General features: G+C 39.9%; 1 protein-coding gene across 1 annotated transcript in view; it reads right to left on the reverse strand.

Moving 5' to 3' along the window:
• The window catches only part of DCDC2 (doublecortin domain containing 2), a gene marked incomplete at both ends in the record, with an annotated part of 69,044 nt that overhangs the window by 5,205 nt on the left and 41,777 nt on the right, over window positions 1-22,062 (reverse strand). Inside the window, one exon of the mRNA XM_082332756.1 lies at window positions 8,343-8,443. Within this exon, the coding sequence (XP_082188882.1) occupies window positions 8,343-8,443 (101 nt within the window). The remainder of the gene's footprint in view (window positions 1-8,342; window positions 8,444-22,062) is intronic.

Raw genomic sequence — 22,062 nt, forward strand, 5'->3', positions numbered from 1 at the left:
GTCAGAACTACTTATAGTAAGGTTTGTAATTTTGCTGTTTGTATGGTTGCAAGAAAATAGGAAGTAACCTTCTTTCTGGTATTGCTGGCTGCATCTTTCAAGTGAAGATGATGCTTTTGCAGTTTCCCAGTTGAAAGTACAGTAGCTAGAATAACTAGTCTTCAAACCATTCCTTCATGACTATGAGCACAATTCTTTGCTTGTCATGGACTAGCAATAAAAAGACTCACTGACAAAAGACTTGTAAGTGTATATTGAAAGGCATATTCAACCAAAGGCACGCAGAACAACTGAAGTCATTCTCAACTTCATGCAAAACATGGACTCAGCTTGCCTTCTGGAAACCTCCTGACTTACCAGCAGATTGATGAAGAATAGAGTGAATTTCATTTTGCATTCAAGGAGTATGATTGCTTGATGGTATTTTTAATCTCAGCAAAAACAGAGCGTTTAAAAAAGAAAGATGTATTCTAATTACACTCATCATGCTATCATTCATTAAGAGCTACATTACCAAATGCTATCATCATTCAAAAGCAATAAGTCAGGAAATCTTCAGACATTGAAGCATTTGGCTGCTTTTCCCCTAGGGATGCTCATGTAACCTCTCAGAAGGTTTGTACATGACTGATACTAGAATATTGAAAAGTGCAGTATCGCAAATCATTTAAGGCAGAAATTATTTTGTACCATTAATGTAAAGCATAATTTTGCTTTACTGAAGACATTTGGCAATGTTTACTTGGCTAATGGTCACAACAGACAAACAATGAGGTAGACAACAAAAATCTTAATGGTCACAAATACCGACATGAATACATCTCACAAATGCAGCATCAGGAACACTTAACTTTGATTGCACCAAACCTCTCCAGAACAGAGCTGCCCCTGCTCCTACCCAGTCAGGAACGCTTTGTATCTGCACTGCACGGATTCCAATAGCAAAACATTTTGTTCCCGAACCAGATAGGGTTGCTAAGTGACAGCAGCCCTCTTTTCTGCCACATCATTTACAAAACCCAGGCTCTTGAAAACAAGCAAATGAATAGTTAAGGGTTCATCAGTCTTACACATCCCACATAGTAAATGCGCTGTTGTTCCTGAAGGCAAAAAAGTTTTTATCCCCACAACATTTAAACTCCAGCCTTTTTATGAGTTGGATGAGATATTTATTTAATTTTTTACAACAAATGCAGCACCGGAGTCCACAGAGTCTAATTTTTCATAAGATCAGAGCACCCAGAAATCTAACCGGAATGAATGGAAACGATGTAACTTGAAGAGTAGAAAAAACAACTTTTCAAACTCCATTTCTCAGTTTCATTGTGTGGTAACTGGAAGCGTGCACAATTCCTTAATCACAAGATGGCCATGGCAGAGAAGAAAACATCTGATCAGATCCTTACTTTTTTAAGATGTACCTAAGTCAACAATATTTTTCTCCATCTATTTCACTGACAATCATGTCTAGTTTTTCCATAACATTTTCCATGTGTACATTAAAATTTACCTAAACTTCACACCCCACAATACAGTATGATCTGTTCAGCATCCCTGTAGACAATGAGAAGATTGATAAGCATTTAAAAAGAAGCCCTACTGAGGTTGCAAAAATACAGAAATTATTTTTTTTTTCGGAAACAGGCTCTTCTACAGTGCATGAAAAATGCCCTAGAAGTTAAGCAGTTTGAGAAATTGTCTGCTCTCAATTGCTAGATTTTTTCAAGACAGGTACACACAGAGAGAGGTAACTTTTTTCAAAGTTATATGAACACCAGTTTTACAACAGAACTGCATTTGCAGGCTTCACTCGGAAGAAGTGAAGGCCACACAGGCCTTTAAAGAAAAGATCAGATCCTGCTGCTACAGCTTCAGAAATCACAGTCATCCAATGCAGAAACCAAGGGAAGATCTCTGTTCTCATGCTGAGCTGCAAGGAACCAACCAGAATAAGTTTCCCTATCTCACAAAGACAAACAATAAAAAAATTAAGTGTAAATCAGTGGAGCTGAAAGAAAAACATGCAGGGAAAAATCTTATCTGCTTGTCAACACTCAAAATCCAGAAAGCTTAAATTACAGCTGCATCATCTGTAGCGAAATTTGAGCATAAAAACTTTTGCATGTATTCTTTCCAAATGCCATTTTGAAATCCTTACTGATGTAGTGCAAAATGTTTCCTCATGAAAAGTTCCAGCCTTTTTAATCAAGGAATGTCTCTTCAAGCAGTCAGCCTGTTCTAATGTTGAATCAATGCAAGCTTTAACATTTTGCCTTTAGCTATAGGGAAGGTAAACATTTTGTTCTGTTCACTGAGGTGAATCTTGGGTCTCTAAAGAAAAATGCATACTTGATAATGAAAACCGCAAATGAAAGGTGCAAATTTTCTGCTACTGATGATACATTCCAGCTAGAGAGAGCACCTAGGGGAGCTACACAATCTCACATCACATCACAGCCCAAGAAATGGGGAATAATGAGTGGCATCAGGACCGCGTTAATCAGTGGACATGTCTGTAATAATGAAAAGCAAATGGCAAGTGAAAGAACCAAGAGTGTGAACATCTGCAAAAAAACCCAAATCAGTGCCCATTGGACAAATTTATCATCCAGTGATTTTTCCAAATAAACACAGAGAGAGGGAGACAGGGATGATGAATCTGGAGGGGAACACTCCTCCACCCCGCCTCGATTCATTCTACATCACTTACATCTTAATAGCCAATATCATATACCCCATGACAAAGTAGGCTGGCACAACAACATTCCTTGTAGGGATCATGCACTGGACAACTTCGTATCTTGTAACTCTCATGCCTACCCCACCTCCCAAGGGCTCAGTGTGGGAGAACAACAACCATGCTTATGGAAATGGATGAACCAATGCAAACTTGCGGTGTTATTTTAATACTATTACTACCAACTGCTGCTTTTGTATTTCACAACTTTTATAAAATTAAAGAGAAAGTCGTAATTTGTTCTGAAAGCTTTAGAAGTTAGAAAATTTTATGTCTCAGAAAGAGTTACTTTGAATATATTATTATCAGCAAACTCAAAGTAACACACTTAATTACCATTTCAAATAAGAAACTTGTATTGTTTTGCTGCCTCCCTACCAAGAACTGCAATAAAACCACCTTGTTCCCTTGCTATTTGCACAACTGATTTCATAGACTGTCATCAGTTCCCATGGATGTTGACACAGTGATGTAAACAACCAACCTGGAGTAAGTCTGCACGTCAAAGGAAGAAACTACCCATTTTGTATTTGGAAGCCGAAGTCTCGGTACGGAATACAGAACAGAAGGGTCTGATTTGGTTTTAGGCAAAACACTGATTTTTCCTCCTTGATGTTCAATTACAACTGTCAGCTAGTCTGGAGTAAAGCAAACCCTGTTCTTTTAATGTGTTCTCAGCTGGCAGACAGCATTTTACAGACTAGGACATAAGCGGGTGTCTAGCCAGTATTACACTAAGTTTAGTTAATGGCTAATCTGGCATTTGTTCAACCATGCACTTCAAATGGCAAGACAGAGAAGGTGCATAAAAAGAAAAAAGACTAAGCTCTGTCTTCACCACCTCATTTATGTGGCTGATGGAAATGATAGCATATCAGAAGTGTCAGCATTCTAGTGAAAGCTGACATGTAAATATTTATGCATTATGCAAGATAGTCAAGCCCTGGCTGGCTGTCCTTTTCCATATTTCTAGCAATAACAGAAAATGCAGTTCAGATAAGAAAAAGCTATAAAGCTTTACATCACAGAACTTAAAACAATTTAAAATGGTCATTATTAAGAACCTGAACATGTAAAATGCTAAATGCTTCCAAGGTCTGAGTAACCTCAGTTATCTGAGGATAAAAAGTACTCAGTGCTACTCAGAAGGACCTGGCTTCTTGCCAGATTACCTAGGAAACTATACATGAAGCTTTAAAATGAGAAATAAACCATGGCTTGAGTTGCAATAAATTTTGGTGCTTTATTTGGCTTTTCTGAAAATATGAAAACCAGATTATTAATAGTGTGCAGTTCTGATTTTTTTTGTTCTCCTCCACCCCCCTCCCCCCCCCCCCCCAAACACACCTGCTTCCAGTTCCTTGTCCAGATAGCAAAATCAGTTAGTAGCAACTGAAAAATATTTCCATCTGAGGATGATGCATGGGCCTTTGTACATGAGCTTAGAGGTATCGAGCAAGCTCCTAGCATTGAAAGCTTGCCAGCACAACCGATGCTCACTGGCAACTCTATCAACAACCACAGCTACCACTGTCAAGTACAGAAGTGGCAGTGGAGAGTTAGCTATTCTCCCCTCCCTAGTGACAGTCACCATTTTCTGGCTGAGGCAAACTGGTGAGACCCACTGGCAGAGAGGTTGCCTGTAGCATCTCTGTGGAGAAGTAAGGCTGCCACCTCCAGGGCTCTTGGATTTCACATTAATTGCAGTCAGCCTAAAAACTAAGACCTGACAACACAATTTACGCTGTCTAATGCTTTATGCTACCCAGGGGAATTCTTTATGCACCTTCAGAGGCCAATAAACAGGCTAATCATTTCTCAATTTGATTATTATGCTATCAAGACCAGGGCAGGATATACTTCAGGATGTCATAAGAAACAAAGATTAAGGCGACAGGCGGCATGTTCTTCCCCAATGTCAGTACTATCAGTACAACCCAACGCATCCTAATTATCACACCACCTCACAAGGACAACTGCAATTAACAGGGCTGATGAGCCCAATGGTGTTGAGCACATAAGTCTCTGAGGCCGGGGCAGGTATTTGCTGTGAAAAGACACAGCTGTAGTATTCCATATACCAGGGATCAGGACAGTCATGCTCTTGCCTCTTTCAATCACTTGATTCATGCATCTTCAAGAACAATATCTATAAAATAGCTGAGCAACATTCCTTCACATTAAAGTGAATAAATCACTGAGAATGATCCTTCTTAGAAACAGCAGCCTAAAATAAAATTGAGAGATCCAGATTTTTTTTTTTGGCAGATGTGTATGGTGCCATTCTTCAAAATGGCTACAGGAGCAACTTCATATGTGGCTTTTGTTAATGTACAGACTGGTATTGCAGGCAGAAATTAAAAGAAAGTACAAGATGATAAAACTTCTGTCTACTTTCTCCTCAGGCATTTTTTAAAGGCAGGAGACAAGAAAAATGTATATGTCTAGTATTCTTTTACCCAATTCAAATAAATTGAAAAAAACCAGCCAGCTAAATAGTAAGCACAAAACCCAAAAGCTTACTAAAAAGAAAAGTTAATTATAGGACTGAAATAATCAAAGATGAACAAATACAGAATCACAGAAAAATTAGGTTGGAAGAGACTTCTACAGCAGTGGTCTCCAAACTGTTTTGATTGCGCACCCCTATCAGTAAAAAACTTTTGAGCATGTACCCCCAATATATGTATATTTACTTATTTATAAATTATATACATGTACTACTCAAGTTCTAACATTTTCTTCCTGCACTCCAATGGATTGTCTTTCACACCCCCTGGGCTGTGCACACTCCACTTTGGAGACAACTGCTCTAGAGATCATCTAGGCCAGTGCCCTGCTGGACCAACTTCAAAGTAAAAATAGGTTGTTTGAAGACCTGTCCAGTTTAGTTTTAAAAATCACTGAAGATGAAGATTCCCCACTCTCTCTGGACAGGAAAGTGCTCACAGTTCTCACCATTGAAAACATTTTTCATATGTCAAATTAGTGTCTTCCTTGCTGCAAATTCTGACCATTACCTCATCCTTTCGCTGTGCAACACAGAGAAAAGGCTGGCTCTGTCTTCTCTGTAACTCTATCTGTAGCTGAAGAGAGCAATTTGATCTGCCTTCTCTTGCTTAGCCTTTAAGGTGAAACAAACCCAGTTCCCTAAGCTTCTCCTTGTGTCGTAGCCTCTAGCCCCCTAAATGTTTTAGTGTGTTGCTGCGCTGGACTCTCTCCTCTTTGTAAATACCTCTTTTGTACTAGGAAGGACTCATAACTGGACAAAATATTCTAGACGCAACCTCAGAGGTGCCAAGTCAAGGGAGATAATCCGTTCCCTTGATGTGCTGGCTGGGCTCTTACAAATGGAGCCCAGCCTGCACAGTCAACCTTCATCACCAAAAGGGAGCACTGCTGACTCATCATATGGCCCCTCCTGCCGAGTTGCTCCTTAGCCTGCCCACGCCAACTGTACCAATGCACAGTTACCCTGTCCCAGGGACCCCCCTTCATATTTCTTTGTTGAACTTCATGAGGCTCGAGTCAGCTCATTCCTTCAGCCTGTTGAGATCGCTCTGAAAGGCAGCCCTGCATATCACCTGGTAACGACAGTGTGGCTTTACTACCGAGCCTGAATAAGGCTGCATCCTGTGCCATCATCCATGTTACCGATGAACACGTTAAGAAGTATCAGACCCAGTATCAAACCCACCATGCATAAATAGGTGCCAGTTAAATTTCAACCAACTGATCTTTTAAGTTCCATCGAGCCAGCCAGTTTTTCATCCACCTTGTAGCCCACAAATCCAGTCCCTGCCTTCCTTAAGCATATCTTCCTCCCCATATCTACCACACTTCTTCCAATTTCTCCTACAAATATGGAAGTCTATGCTGAAAGCAAGATAAATGACAATAACTGCTCTCCCTTCATCCATAAAGCCAGTTATTTCATCACTGAGGCAAAGAGGTTGGTTAAGTGTGATTTGCCCATAGGAAATCCATGTTGGCTATTCCCAATCACAAGCATCAGTTTCCATTTCTCAACAAGCTTTGGCTTTCCGAATTTCATCCCTGCATGCCCAGGGAATGTCTCAATATTGCTCCTTAGCAGTCCATCCCTTCTTCTACCTACTACACTCTACCTCTTTCAGTATGAGGTCAGGAGTCTTCTGTTCAAACTGGCCTCCCGCTATGCCTGCTTGTTTTCTTGCATATGGGGATATTTCTTGTGCTTTGAGGAAGATGCCCTTGGAGACCAACCAGATCTCCTGTGTTCCTCTGCACTTCAGGGCAACCTCACACAGGATCCTGCCTGCCAGTTTCCCAAAGAAGCCGAAGTCTACTCTCCTGAATGCCAGGATTTTTATTTTGTTATTTGCCATCCCCACTTCCTTCAGCGTCTTAAACCTTATCGTCTCATGGCCACCGCAATGAGGCTGCCACAATTCTCTTTATTTGTGAGTAGCAAATCCAGCAGAATGCCTCTCCTAATCATGTAACCTACTACTTACATCAAAAAATTGTCTCCAACACAGTCCAGAAATCTCCCAGATTGCTTGTACCCTGGGTAGTTAAAGTGCATTTACAAACAAGTATTTTTAACTCCCTCCCTCCCATTTGTTTACAATTTCACAGTAACAATTGTTCCTCAGCACCGATCTAACCACCAAAAAGTCAGAAAAATGCTCAAGAATCCTTTATGTTGTTGGGATGATATTTAGCCTGAGAAATCTATTGGGTAAACTGTGATTCCTTACACTGCAGCATGGATCAGAAATATTATCTTGTGGCCTAGGTGGCTGGCCCCAAGCCATTATCAACAGACACCAAAAGCACAATGCAACATCTTGTGGACTGGACACAAAGTTGAACAAGGTGGCAAATTCCTACAAACACGTAAGATGAAAAAGAGGACTGTCTTGTGAGCAATTCATTAGCAGAAAAAATAAAAGGTAAGTTTTCAGCAAATAATTTAAGCAGTTCTACTCTCCACTTCATTGGAATGAACTTCAGCTTACCTATTTCCCGTATTATTTCAGATGAACTTCAGCTTACCTATTTCCCGTATTATTTCAGTTCACAGGAGTTTCTTTTAAAAACAAATCAAAGTGAAACAAAGAGGATATAATCTTATGTTTAGTTGTCAAGACCTATTTATTGCATGTAAGTCTTATGATGAAAACGTTGGCCAACTATGTACCCTGTTGTTCCAACAGAAGAAAGTGCTGGCAGCTTTAATAAAAACCAGATAAAGCCACACCTGTTTGTGGTTCACGACTGCAGGAATTCTGACCTTGATTCTGTGCCATAGTCCCTTTACACTGCTCCACCAGTATAAAGGGGCTGTGATCCAGGTGGATCTATTTGGTAGGCAGGGAGTCCTGATTCTCTAAGGCCCTATAAGGGCTCTCAGAGCAGTTCTCAAGGTGACGTATGGTATGATGAAAAAGTAACTGATAATTGACACATTGACAGAGAAAGGAAGATTTCCTAAAGCTGCCATATCGTTGAGCTCATCCCCACAGAATTACGCTGTACGCTTGAAAGAAACCGCGGAAAGAAAAACAACACACAACCTGTGATCCTAAAAAAAGCCGTTTATCTAAAGCTCGATCAATACCTGGTCCAGTGGAACTTCTACACGAGTATCTTCATCTTCCTGCACTTCAGCTGCTCCCCACATTTCAGACTGCTCTTCTCTGGCTTTGTAAATACCTTCACCTGCAATGGGAAAGATACAGAGTGGAAGGAAGTGAAGTCCAATTGTGACACTGTGTGGCACAACTACTGAACTACATTCAATTTTGTTTCTGAGAGCAGGTTTCTGAGCTGACCCACCATTCGCTATACAGTTCTTTTCATGAAGTTTTCAGTGTCCCATTATTGTTAATTTGTTTTCCTTTCCTTTTTAATAACAAATACTTACATGCTACACCATTTGGGGAAAGGAAAGGAAACACAGAATGAACAAAGCCCTGGATCTGAAGTTCCTTCACTTTTGGTGAAGGTCAGGAGTAAATCTGAACTTAATACATTACAACAACGTATTACTTCTATTTCTATAGTCATTTATAGTACCCTCTAGTAATTAGCATTATAGCACACATCTAGCAAAAATCTCAGGCTCTGAATCAACAGTAAACATGGTGAACCAGGAAAGGAGTAAAAGATTAACAGAAACAGTGCTATTAATGCTAATCCCTACCCCTGGGCACGTGCAAGTAGAATTATACCTGAAACTTCACATCCACATTTAAAAAAAAGCACATACTACTAGCTAACAAGGTTAATGTTTACAATGATATTCAATTTTGCAAAGATTTTACACCACTTTTAGAGTATTTTTTTTCCCCCAAGTGTAAGTAATAACTAGGGGTCTTCGAGGTTTCTAATGTGGGTCTTTCAGTATCAGCTAACTAGGAGAGTGAAGACAGGTACATACAGAAAACAAACAATTTCCAAGTGACACACATTCCTCTCTCCCTTCCCCCCAAACTGAAAACAGCCCAGAAATTAAAAGCACAGGTTACTCCACATCATCTCCCTCTCTCTCCGTCTATCTAGGAAAGACAGATGGTCCTATGTTGACATGTTCATATCCAACATAATAGGTAACTACACTAAGAAAGAGGAAAAAATATTGTGCTGTTTTGGATTGTCTCTTAATTCTTCATAAAAGGATGTGAACTTGATATCAACTGACCATGCAAACTGATCTACATTGCTGGACACTGGTAAATAAACAGCCCTAGTGAAGCACTGAACCATTCACAGAACCATTGAAAAAGAGGAAAAAGAATGGATAAAAAAGCAAGACTTAGGGAAATCCGGAGTCCACCTGCATGAAAAGTCAGCATTGACTACTCTGGAAATTAGTTTTCCAGTTACTTTCTCATCACTATGAGAGCCAAGGAGAGAGTTTACCCTGGGAACAAAATTCTGAGGCATACCATACCACTGAAAGTGGCTAACTGGAGGGGAGGTGCCAGCTCATCCAGATGACCTTAGATGTCTGCTGACAGGCCACTGACCAGAGCACCAGAAATGAAAACCGTTCTCACAGTTTGAAATGAAGAGGCAGAAACGGGGAAGTCTATGGAACATCACAGTGATATTCCAGAGTGGTACTGCTGGTTGCATCTTAGGTGAGAGAGTTTCTGATAGACGTAGCAGCTTGCATGCCTGAGCATCAGTCCTGCTGGAACCTCCCCACCCCACCACAAGATCGATATTACTTGTCCTCTGAAAGTACTGGTGCTGAAAATACCAGAGGGTTCTTAGCATCATTGGTTGGATTCTTATCCTAAACATCTCACACATCTTGAAAAAGATCCCATCTTCATAGTTAGCATGGAAATAAGCATTTTTTTTTCTTAATTTTCTTCTTTTGTGGATTGTTAAATATAATGTTGTAGTATATTCCATTGAAACCAACTAAGGACATATTTGCTGGCAGTATGATAAATCTTGGACAATCTACGCGTACATATCTCATTACAGACCCCCTTTGCTGAGACAGGTGGTTTTGACAAATTAAGCAGTAAGAACATGGAGTGGCTGAGAGCAGCAACAAAATGCATTTGAATGTATGTACTTTTTCAAATAATCAATGCACTTCACACTTGCCATTTTTCTGAGCTTTCTAAGGGACAGAAAGTTCTGTTTCTCTTACCTGGTATTATCATTGTTGCCTCTCATCATAGACATTCGATTGAGATATAGATCACCACCATATTCTGAGAGGAAAATATAATGTGTTCCTTGAAAACCACCGTGATGACTCTCCTAACTCAAGGCCTTCCCTTAAGTACCTTCAGAAAGTAACCTTGTCCTAGATTCCTTGGGTTACTGAACTCTAAAAAGTCAAATCAGTTTCTGAGAGAACTGCATTTAATATCACCACCATTCCATTTAGACCCTGTAATAACACCTTTGCCTTCAAGATCCCCAGGTCTTTCAAGCAAAATGGGGATTGTCTAGAGATAAAAGAACGTTGGTGCAGAGATAATTCTTGTCACGTTTTTCTCTGGCAGGGCAAAAGAGGAGGTACAAGGGAAATGAACCTGTGTTGGCCCTGGAGATCAAATCCACAAAATTCATCTCAAGAGTTAAGGATTCCCAATTTTAAAGCACCTCTCCTTAGAAGAATAAATCAGCCTCAGAGCTATGCTGAATAACCCAGCAACTAAACTCCATACAAGGAGACAGACATGCAGTATTTTCAAAAACCTTAATCATGAAACCAGGAGGGAGTGAGGGAGAGGGAATTAGACAACAGATTTCTATTATTTGGGTTATGCAACCAACTTTCCCATTCAAAAGAGTGTACCCAAAAAGCTAGCGTGGGATTTCCTCCAAGCACTTTCTAACAGACGTTTGCTCAGAAAGCTGGTCATAAATGAAAACAGATTAGTTGAAAAGAGCTCTGCACAACCTTCCAGCATCTCTCAAGGATAACATTGTTCATCGTCTTGCGTGGAAAGCACTCTAAAGTGAAATAGCATTCCTGCTCTTCCACAGAGTGGAAGATGCCAAAACTACCTGGCAAGCTGCAATGGGAAAGAATAGCAACCACAAAAGTCACCAAGAAAACTTCAAGGACAGCGTTTTTAGACAAAACGGGAAGTTATCCCATTTTCAAAACAGCTATATCCTTTGAAGAAAACAAGTAGTTAAAGAATAGCATATTGCAAATGCATACAACACAACAGATTGTTAATTGGTTTCTGAAAGGATGGCAGAAAAGATTTGTTGTCAGAAAAGGAAAAGAAAAAATTATTTAAGGAAATACGAAAATTGACATCAAAAGGGAAATGAATTATTTACCTCTGCACAAACCTGAGAGTATAGAAGACAAATGTCCAAAACACATGTACCATTAATAGTCAGGGAAGGAAGAAAACCACTTAGGTCTGAAATGTGCCAAAACAGGTGAAGAAAAAAATGACACTAACTGAAAAATGGGAAAGTTGTAACACTTGAACAAATAAAAAATTCTGAAGAAAATGGCAAGGAATGAAATTAGTCTTACATTAGGACATGTACCCTTCTTGTCTTTTGGCACCAAAAGTGAAAAGAAATACAAAAAATGTAAAATAATTTACAAAAAATTAACTCGATTAAATGGACCATTAAGAAAATAGCTGCAAATGTAAACATTATTAGTGTTGCTACTCTACTTCAGCCAGAAGTATTTACACGTTTTGCATGTGAATTTAAAAATATTTTGAGGAAGACAGCTGAGTGAAAGGCCAACATATTCCTTGTTTATGTGATTCTGTGTCAAGATCTTGTCAGCAGGAGTTTGCAGACCACATTAATCACTGTTATCAGGGCTGTGAATTACTCAGCACCTCCCAAGCAAATGTGTTAGGTTGGGTAATATTGCCTCATATTTTATAGGTAATATTTCAGAAATGCTTTTTGATTTAGGAAAAAAAAGCACCAAAAAAATCTTATTGATGCAATATTTCACATCTCTGTCTCTGAATCATTAGTCAGTTTCGATACACATCTCTAAGGGAGGAAAAAACAAGAAGGCATTTTAGAAAACGCTATAAATTAAATGAAAAAACATTTTTGTAAGTCTTCATTCTATATTGTTATGGGCTTATACTGCAATCTCTACTAAAGTTAGAAATTGTATTGTATCTTACTGAAAAAGAGAATTCCCAGCACTTCCATTAGATGGAACATTTATGCCTACCCCAAATGGTTCATAAAATATTTTAGATTAAACATGCCCCTCATACAACAGCTAGTTCTGACTTTCTGTGCCTCAAACTAATTGAGAATTGGCCACAGTCAGGGTCATGGCAATGTTGGGGCAGGAGAGCTCTAAAAGGGGGTAAGAAAGGAAGGTAAGTCCAAGTCTTACAGTCAAGCTGTGGCATCCTCTACCCGTTTGCTCCAAGTTGAGATGAAGATGATGGCAGCAAAGCATTCAAGGGCACTTTGAACTCCAAAAAGCTCCCTACAGATTCACTGACAAGTATAAATCAGAGGACTTATTTCAGCTAGGTTCTCAGTTCTCCATGCCACAGTAAGTGCTGCTTCGGTCAACAGGCCAAGCAAAGTATTACTGAGAGTCTCCTGATTTTCTGTGAGGATATTTTTCCGTGGTGTCCAGACAACCAGAAGAGACTGTAATTTTTCAGGTTTTGCCAGTCACTGTGTGAAAACAGACTGTCTTGAGCTAAAAATCACCACTGTTTTTTATACCCTATACAGAGAGAAGTGAGGTAACCTAAACAAACATCTCCCATTATTTCTGATTATTTTAAAGCAGGGTCACGTTCAGTAATTCTGGCAAGAGGGAGAAAGAAGAACCCGCGGAAGGGCAAAGAACAGATTGCAAGAGGGAAAAGGCATTCAAGAGGAGCAGCTAACTGGAGTGAGAGGATATGCAGAGGCTGGAGGATGTGGACACAGAGGGAGATGATGAGAGCACAGCAATGTTAGAAGGAATGTGTAGAAGAGGAACTGTACAAGAGCAAATAGGAAGATGAGGAAATATGGGTGGAAATTAAGGGACGAAATGGGGTCCAGCACACTGGCAGGAAGGCAAAAAAATGGGTTATGTGCAGGGGAAGAGTAAAAGCTTGAAAGAATGAGAGGGGAAGAAAGAACAAGCCAGAAGGTACCCATGCCAATTTAAGCTTCTTAAAGGAATCTTCCTTCAGGAAAGCCTGAGAAGAGGAATGTCATTTTATTAGTACCTATCTGCAACTGAATTTCTATTTTCAGATGCTCCCACACATACTCATTTGTGACAGAGGTGCAGCAAAAACCAACAATGAAAAAATCCTCATTGTTATCAGGCAAGTATTTTTCTTTATTTCTTATTCTTATTTATTCCAACAATAAACAATATTTAGTAAGACTCTGGATAGTGGCTCTGCAGTCTGGGGAAAGAATTCTTACAGCATTTTTTGGCTTCCGGCTGAAGGGGTGAATGAAAACTGCAACTGCAAGTGCTTTCCTATGGAGCTTCTTCAAGAGTTACGCTCTATCTCACCTCCTCTCCAGCTCTGTAATCTCACAGAGAGAAAGACTGATGAAATCTCAGGAGGATCCAGACTGCTTCAAGCTCTGAATTCCCCAAAGCCTTGTGAGGGTTACCAGGAAAGGGAACACTGGGAGCCTGGTAACAGCTCTACTGAAGAGAAGTAGCTAGTGTCTCAAAAAAGCAGGGAACCAACTCAACCTGCCCTAAGCAAAGTCAAATGATACAGCTGTTGAAACACTGGCACCTATTTTACGGCTAACCTCTACAGCTAGCAGCAATAGAGCCACACAAACAGTAAGAACAAGAGAACATTTTCAGCAGAAAAAGGTGGTGAAATTACATGAGGGAGGATGTTCTAAGAAGGCTTAGCTCTTTGGAAATCAGGTCCAGAGGCTATGGGTAGGAGAAAGGCAGAGTGGTCAGGTTTGGATCAGAACCTTAGAAAAGATGACGACTGATAAATACGGTGTGGGGTTTCTGATTTTGTACTTGGCCAAGGTCTATTTCATAAAGTAAGCAGCTCGGTCCTCAGCTGGTTTCACAAAGATAAGAAAAAGTGGTCTGTATTCCTACAGTACTTTTTCACCTCTGTACCTTTGTTGCAAATGGACAAATAAAACCAATACAATTTAAGACAATGATGTTAAGACTGCTGTAAATTATGCTTCTTGCATAATGGACCTTAATAGCCAAGGATCTTCATCGTCAGAGTTACCCACTCTGTTCTGTCCCCTTACCCATGCCAGCAATGCTGGCATTGCAGCCCCTGAGAATTCATTTGTGTGAAAGGGAGTCCACTGACCATTCAGGGAAATTTTCTAGGTATTTTATACTTCTGGCTACTGTTCTGATAGATACAGAGCAGATTAATTATCAGCAACAGCAAATTTATAAATGCCCAAAACATTTTCACTAACAACATTTCACCTGACACATGTTACTGGTTGTCTCAATACACAGATGTTCAGTCTATTGTGCAGTCACTCAGTTCAGTAGGTACAGAAAGAAGCAATGAATTGGTGCATGTATAACTGAGCAAACCTTGGCTAAAGCACAAAGATCATTTTCTGTCTGATGCCATTCAGTATTTTAGCTGGAATCCTTTTGTACTCTTTGATAAACAAGAAAGTTACATGACTTTATTAAATAGTAATTGAGTTATACATTGAACTAACTCATAAGAAATCGATATATTTTAAATAATTAAACATAGCAATTAATGGCTTCTGTATAAGCTCCTTTCCTAACCAGCACTAAGTGTAAAACATTCATTGCAACACAAATTACAACATTATACAGTCATTAACACATTTCAAATTTTAAACTGATTGAAGTTTAGCAGTAGGGGTAAAAAAAAAAAAAAAAAAATTAATAATAGCCTGCCCTGAATATTTTATGGAAATCAGAGGCATTTACTAACTGCAAGCTCCGTATGTAAGCAAGGAAGTTAATGTGACTATAAAAAAAAATTTAATGTGACTTACCACAGAGGCTGCCTCATAAAAATGTTAAGTCAAATTAAAAACAAAATGTAAAAAATCTGTGGCTCATTAAATTGAATAGATTGCTATGAGGAATAGGGAGGACATGTGAGTTTATGCCTGTCTACAACATAATTTTCTTTTCTGTTTTTTGTTTGTTCTTTTTTTTTTTTTCATTTCAAAGTATCAGTGTTGTACAAGGCCCATTTCCTACAAAAAGCCACTGCCTTGGTGATGGGTTTGCATGTGTGTATGTGCCTGTGACTTCTGTCACCAAAAAGTAATGGAATTAAAGAGAAAATGGTAGCAATGTACATATGAAGCTGTTGCAAATATTAAGAAATATGTATTTTTCTTCACCAGATACTATTGCAGCCTCATGCTTCTAAGCAATCAGTTCCTCTCTTCAGAAAATATTGAATTTCTAATAAGATTTCACACCATTATAGATTGCTGACATCTGACTACCTCAACAGAAACGGCAGAAGGTGCTTCTAGAGGTTGACCTTGTATGCAGCAGTCTCCTTTACTGATAGGAAATATGGTAATGCTAGAGCAAAGGAAAAACTGCCTTTGTCAGCTGCAATAGCTCAGTCATCTTTATACACAAACAGCTACAAAAATAAGGACTGCATGTCATAACATGAGGCTTTTTCTTCCTTCTCCCTACTTTGGTCATTCACCTCATGTATTCTCTGTGTTTCTAAGCATCTAATTTATTCATTTATTTAAATGACAGATCATTAAGATCATTTGCATTTTGAAATTAATAAAGTAGCTCCCATTCAGCCACATCTTTCTGAATTCCACGCCTGTTCCAAAACTCAGGCTTCTCTTGGGTATAGCTGCGTCCTAAGGGCTAAACTGTCACAATGCAAATGCAAAAGCCCTGAAATCTCTGTCCTGGTCCAGTCATTCCAAACTGGTACACCTACATTCCGTCAGTACACCCACACTCCATCCTGCAGTGAGTTAAGCAACATGGCTTTCCTGCTGCCAAGTACTATCTGCCCGTTTTATGTTTTGCAATGTATTCATTTTACTAAAAGCAAACCCAAGAAACTCACCATGTGCTCAAAGAAAGAGGACGCAAGGTTTACCATCATCTTAGTTCCCCACTGGCATTAATATATTCTGGCTATCATGATTCAGCACTGTAACAATACACAATAACAGTAACAAAAGTTCTCATTTCTTACTATAGATTGCAATTTTATCTCCTATTATGTGAGGAATAAACCTACAGGTCCTGTAAAATCTCTGCAAATAAGAACAAGATGATCTCTCTTTCTTCAGCACAGTTTTTGCCTGCTTTGACAACACAGCAATGATATGGTCTATGCGTCTATGTTTTCACTACAGATAGCTTTTTAATCCTAAAAGTTGTCAGCAGGAAAACATGGACAACAACGGTTGCAGCTCACAATGCGCAGCAATTACGCAGTCCAGGTTTATACTCTTCGGCAAGTTCATAACTTTACTGAAAGCAATTCAGAGTATGACAGCAGGAGCGGCTGCCATACCTGATGTTCTGTGCAGCTTTCCCTTTAATTAAGCGTTGGCTTTTTTCTTCCTTTTTTTAGCCAATAGCAAAACCAGGAAACTGAAATGATTGCTAACTTCTAAGACCTCATAACACTCAAAACTAGATTGGAAAAACTGGGGAGTGGCTTAGGCCATCTCCAGTATAGTACTTTTCCAAATCATGGCAAGAACTCAAACTTCACATTCTATTATCTCTAGAACTTGTTTTATAGTTTGGGTAGGTGGTTACTTTGCAAGTCGTGTGGCCACAATTAAACTACTGTACTTGAATGGAATAAGCTTTAAAGTGAAGGTGCTCCCTTACAAGAATTTCCTACTATGCTTCTGAATTTGTTACTCTCCTGTTCAACTCCCTACAGTATACTATTTACAGAATGTGGTGCAAACCAAAAAATAAGTAGGTTTGCTTTTTGTTTTTTGTTTTTTGGTTTTTGGTTTTTTTTTAATCTTAAACCAAGATGCTGATAATTAAATGTGCCTTTGGTGTCACTTTCATAAGCCCAAATTCTGCCGAACCAGCTGCACAAGTCTAAGTCTAAATCTCACATTTCCAGTTGCAATTACTGTTACATATAATACCTTCAATATTATTTACATTTCTACCAGTGCAATGAGAGTCCAATCATAACTTTAATAAAATGCCTTATAGGTTACAAAAACCAAAGCACCAGTTCACAGTTTACTGGATTTGCTCTAAGAAGTGGTGACTTTAAATCTTGCACAAAGAGCTTTCAACACTAAGAAATTCTTTAATCATCTTGATTTGAGAGGATTATGACATGGATCAGTTGTAACATGAATGGCATGCTGGTGATATTCTCAGTGTATTAAAAAAAAACATTCAAAGCAAATACACGGCTAGCCCAACTAAACTCTGTTGGAAGATTAGGTTAAGCTTTAAATATGCTATGAGCGTAATTCTTCAGATGTTGAGTCCCAGGAGACAATCACTTGCGGTCTGGCACTCAAAAGAGAGAAGATTCCACATAACTGCTAAATTGGCAGTGATGAGGACAGCAAAGAATATGGGACACATTTTCTACTATGAATATTTTCTTTTTATCTATTTCAGTACACTCCAAAATGTGCATGTGTAAACTCACTGTGCAGTTTATTGTTTTCAGATTAAAATTAATCAGTCCCACATCAGTGACAGCCAAATGCTGCCAACTAAAATGCCAAGAGTCTTTTTCACTGTCCGTGAGGAAAAAATAAAATAAAAATCGTAAGATGGTGTTAAGTGCTTCCCTTACCCAATCCAAAGCCTTTGAATTTGAAGGACCTTTTTTTTAATAAACCTAATAAACCTGCAAAGCCAACTGAGGAACTGCAATGAGCCTTCAGAGTAGACAGTGGAGCTATACTAATCAAAACAGTACTTGGACACAATCGTTATCACCGTGTTCCTGGAGTTGGCTTCTAGCTCTCCATCAAAAATCCATCTCCATTTCAGAATAAGACTCCTCACTCTAAAATGAAACTGAAAATGTCATAATTCAAGGCAGGAATTACATACATGATACATCCAATACTTCAGCATCTGGTCTAAGCTAGATTTCCAATTTCACTGTCAACTGAGAGAATGGGCATCTCCAGACACACTTGACAGCTGGAGCCTAGAAGCCCAGCTTGAATTAATCCTCTAAGCCTTATACAGTGGGAGGTAGGCAAGATGCATCTTGCCCTGAACAAGTTTCCAGGACCGGCTGGATTCTGAAAGTGTACCATGGTCAAGAAACCTTTAGGACTTACTGCTTCTTTCTTGTTGCCATGGGGAAACATTGAAACAGCCAGCCTCTCCAAATAAACAGCCTTTTCCGAACTTCTGGTTATGCTTTCTGAATGGGCAAGGCAGAGGTGAGGCCAAGTACACTACAGCTGGAGTCTTTGCAAATAATCCTCTTTTAGTTCTTGCTATGCAGAGTTTGAATGCTATTAGCTCGAGCAGCACTTTGGCTAACAGCCAGTAATGCAGACAGACGGACAACGGATGTGCTGAGAAGTCTGGTGTGCTCATGCCTGCTCTTACTTTTGCTCTTCACCCTGCAAGGGCAGAGCTTATAGCTTGGCATTCGTGGGCAAACGTAGGAAGAGAAAAAAGCACCACTTGCACACTTCCCTCTCAATTTCTGTTCCTCAAACATATGTTTGAAGCAGTCTTCAAAAGGCACAAGCAAACTGGGAAGAAAGCTGCAATACTCCTTTTCCACTAACCGAATCCAGCTGAAATACCACAGCTAATCGACTGTATGGTACTAGTTGCCTGCCAAAGAGGGAAGCTGCATCTCGTACAGTCACCTCCAGGTGAAACAAAGGGCCTTAATATAGAATAAAGCACCCCCATTACCAGCTTTTAAAGCCCTTTTATCATCCATTTCAGTCCCACGAGTCACACAACTGCTGCAGGAGTCCATCTCACCCAGAGACAAGGTGACAAACCAGGACAGCGTGAGGGAAAGATCCTATTGACAGGGAGATGTTTCAGAGCACTAAAAGCATACACATTAGGAGAAGGGGAAGAGCTTGCACTAATACACAGAGCAACAGCCTATATTCTGTCCTTTCAGGTTGGACTGGATGTTAACACAGGTCTTCGGTATATGAAGAAGGACTGAAAACAACAGGTGAAAAAAAGCAGTACCCTTAGAAAAGGGCACGTACCCTTCATCTGCCCTCTGGATCCTAACATACCGTCCCAACAGTATAAGCTCCTTTCACACCCAAAGGGGAGCACGATGGGTCCTCAGCATGCATGTAAATAAAGCATATAAGCACAGGATAAGTACAAATATGCACACAGCATGTCGGAGTGCCAGTGTAAGCTGTGGTCACTTATTTGTGTTCTGAAACCCAGAGGCTTAGTATTTTAAACTCTAACTTCAACAAAGCTGTTTTTGTAAAATTAAGCAACAGTTCTTTAGTTTTTAAACAAAATTTATCCAGCGTTTCCCTGTTGGTTTTCTTTTCTTTTAACTGAATTAAAGATTCTTGTTCCACAGTTGTAGCACAGCATTCACATTAACTTGTAATGAATACTAAAAATGCAAAAACCTAATATTGTTTGCTCTGTTGAGTTCTCGTCGCACTTCCATTATTTTAATACAAAGTACACTGCAATTGCACAGAAAAATACTTTTTCTTTAAAAAGTAATAGGCCATAAATCAACCAGCAGAAGTACACACAAGAACTTTTTAAAGAGCATCAGGAAATACATTTAATGGATACATTCAAAAGAATAACTTTGCATTAGTCAGAAAAAAGTTATATTTCACACTCACATAATGACTTGGAGCTATAAATCACCCCAAAAGTAAGTTACAAAGCTATGAATTATGACTTGAATAAAGTCTAAAGACCTTCGGTTGGGGCTGCACGGCTAGAAGGCGCGTCCCCTGGGTGGTGGATAGGGGATCCCTCTCTGGAGGGTGCACCGGATAAAATTGAAGAAGGTGCCGCGAACCAACGCAGCCTAAGGGAAGGCCACCCTGACAGAAAAACCACTGGCCCTCCAAGTCATGGGGGTTGGGCAGGAGGCCAACTACCTCCTCCCGGACAAAAAATAAAAAGTTGCAGAAATGACGAGCATCAACTCGGAGATGGAGAAAATCAGTAATGAAGTGAGGAGGAGGAGATGGAACTGGATCGGTCATGTCTTGAGGAAAAAACCAACAGAAGACTGCGCTGTGGCCCTTGGGACTCCAGAGCACGCAGCCGCAGACCGATCGAAGTGGAAGAACGATGTTCGCGCCTTGTGTGCCTCCTGGCACGGAGAGAATTCAGATTCAGAGAGAGACAGAAAGTCTAAAGAAAACTTTTCAAGCTATCAAGTTACTTCATAGAGATGCCTGTTATACAGCCGATGCAGCCTCTTGATAAGTTTACTCTTCAAAACCACAGCATGTGTCACCACCTGTTGCAAAGCTACACACGGCTGAGTACAAAAGGAATAGAAATATAGTCAAATGAGAATGGCATGTCCTCTCGGCTCCCAAGCTGATTAAAGGAAAAGGCTTGTGATAACCAGGTGGAGAGGGAAACTAGGAGAGCTTTTGTCTTCCCATTCACCACCTCTGACCCTACGCAGCAACTCCACAAGAGCCTTGGCAAACCGAGCATTTCCACTGACACACCCATCAGCCACACGGAGGAAGCTTCAGAGAGGCGGTGGGAACAGCTACGGAGGACTGAACTGCCTCCTGTTGCACACATTTCTCTCCATGTAGGTGCTTCGCTGGCTGCAGAATGTAGCCAAGCAGTTGCCCCAAGTCGAACAGGAAGGCTAAGACAGAAATAGGGGTTGAACCCAGACCTCCAGGTCCTGGTGAATCAGTGCCAGACAGAAAGGAGTACTTGAAGAAAGACCAACAAATGACATGGAAAGAAAACAGATGAAGTCAGGTAAAACGAATGACATGCCACGGAGACCCAAGGAAAAGCATCAGAGAATAACTGGAAAAGAAAGTAGTGTAAAGAGCAGAGGGAAGAACAGTCAAAGGTGGGGAGAGATGGGAGGGGAAGAGGAGGTGGAGAGAGTGCAGGGAGGCCAGACTGATAAGCAGTAAAGAGTTGTTAGGGTAAGCTCGCCACAGCTATTGTGGGTGCCACGGGAGGAATTAAAACAAAACAGAAACAAAGCTTCACAGACACATAAAGCCTTCTTCCATAATAGTATCAGGAACAGGAGAAAACCGCAGGTATGAAATGCATCTGTCACAAACTTGGGGTCACCTGACAATTTTGCTGCACTCAGAAAATACCGATAGTTGCATTAAGGAGTAAATTGATCTATACTAGCTTGGCTGCATTCCTCACTTTAATTACAGAAGCATGCTACAAGTACTGCTAGGTACTAACACACGTTGTATGTTTTTCCTCTTTCCACAAAAAGCAGGATCCTGGCTCTGGACTAATCCAATCGTCTCCATTAAGTCTGATTCAGCTTGAGAGTCTTCAGATGTTAGCTAGGAACTATTTAAATGCCAGTGTTTTAACCATAAGTCTTTTAAAAATACTTCCATCAAAAGAAAAAAATAAATGCAATAAGCCTCCTACTGAACTAATGGAACACTCACACCACCTTATCAGAAGGACAGGATATTCAGATACTTCCACGGCTGTTTCATCTGAGCTGTGTGCACATTTTATATTTTAAACTCTGCAGTTTATGATGGACGGAAGCATCCTTAACAACGTTGTTACTTGGTAAATGAAGAAGAGGATAAAACACAAAGGTGCAACGGGCACATGTTTACACTCGACCACTGTAGATGTCAGAGGCTTTTATAAGGCTTGGCTTATATATTAT

The sequence above is a fragment of the Platalea leucorodia genome (assembly GCF_965183815.1).
Source record: "Platalea leucorodia genome assembly, chromosome: 1".
In the NCBI taxonomy this organism is placed as follows: domain Eukaryota; kingdom Metazoa; phylum Chordata; class Aves; order Pelecaniformes; family Threskiornithidae; genus Platalea; species Platalea leucorodia.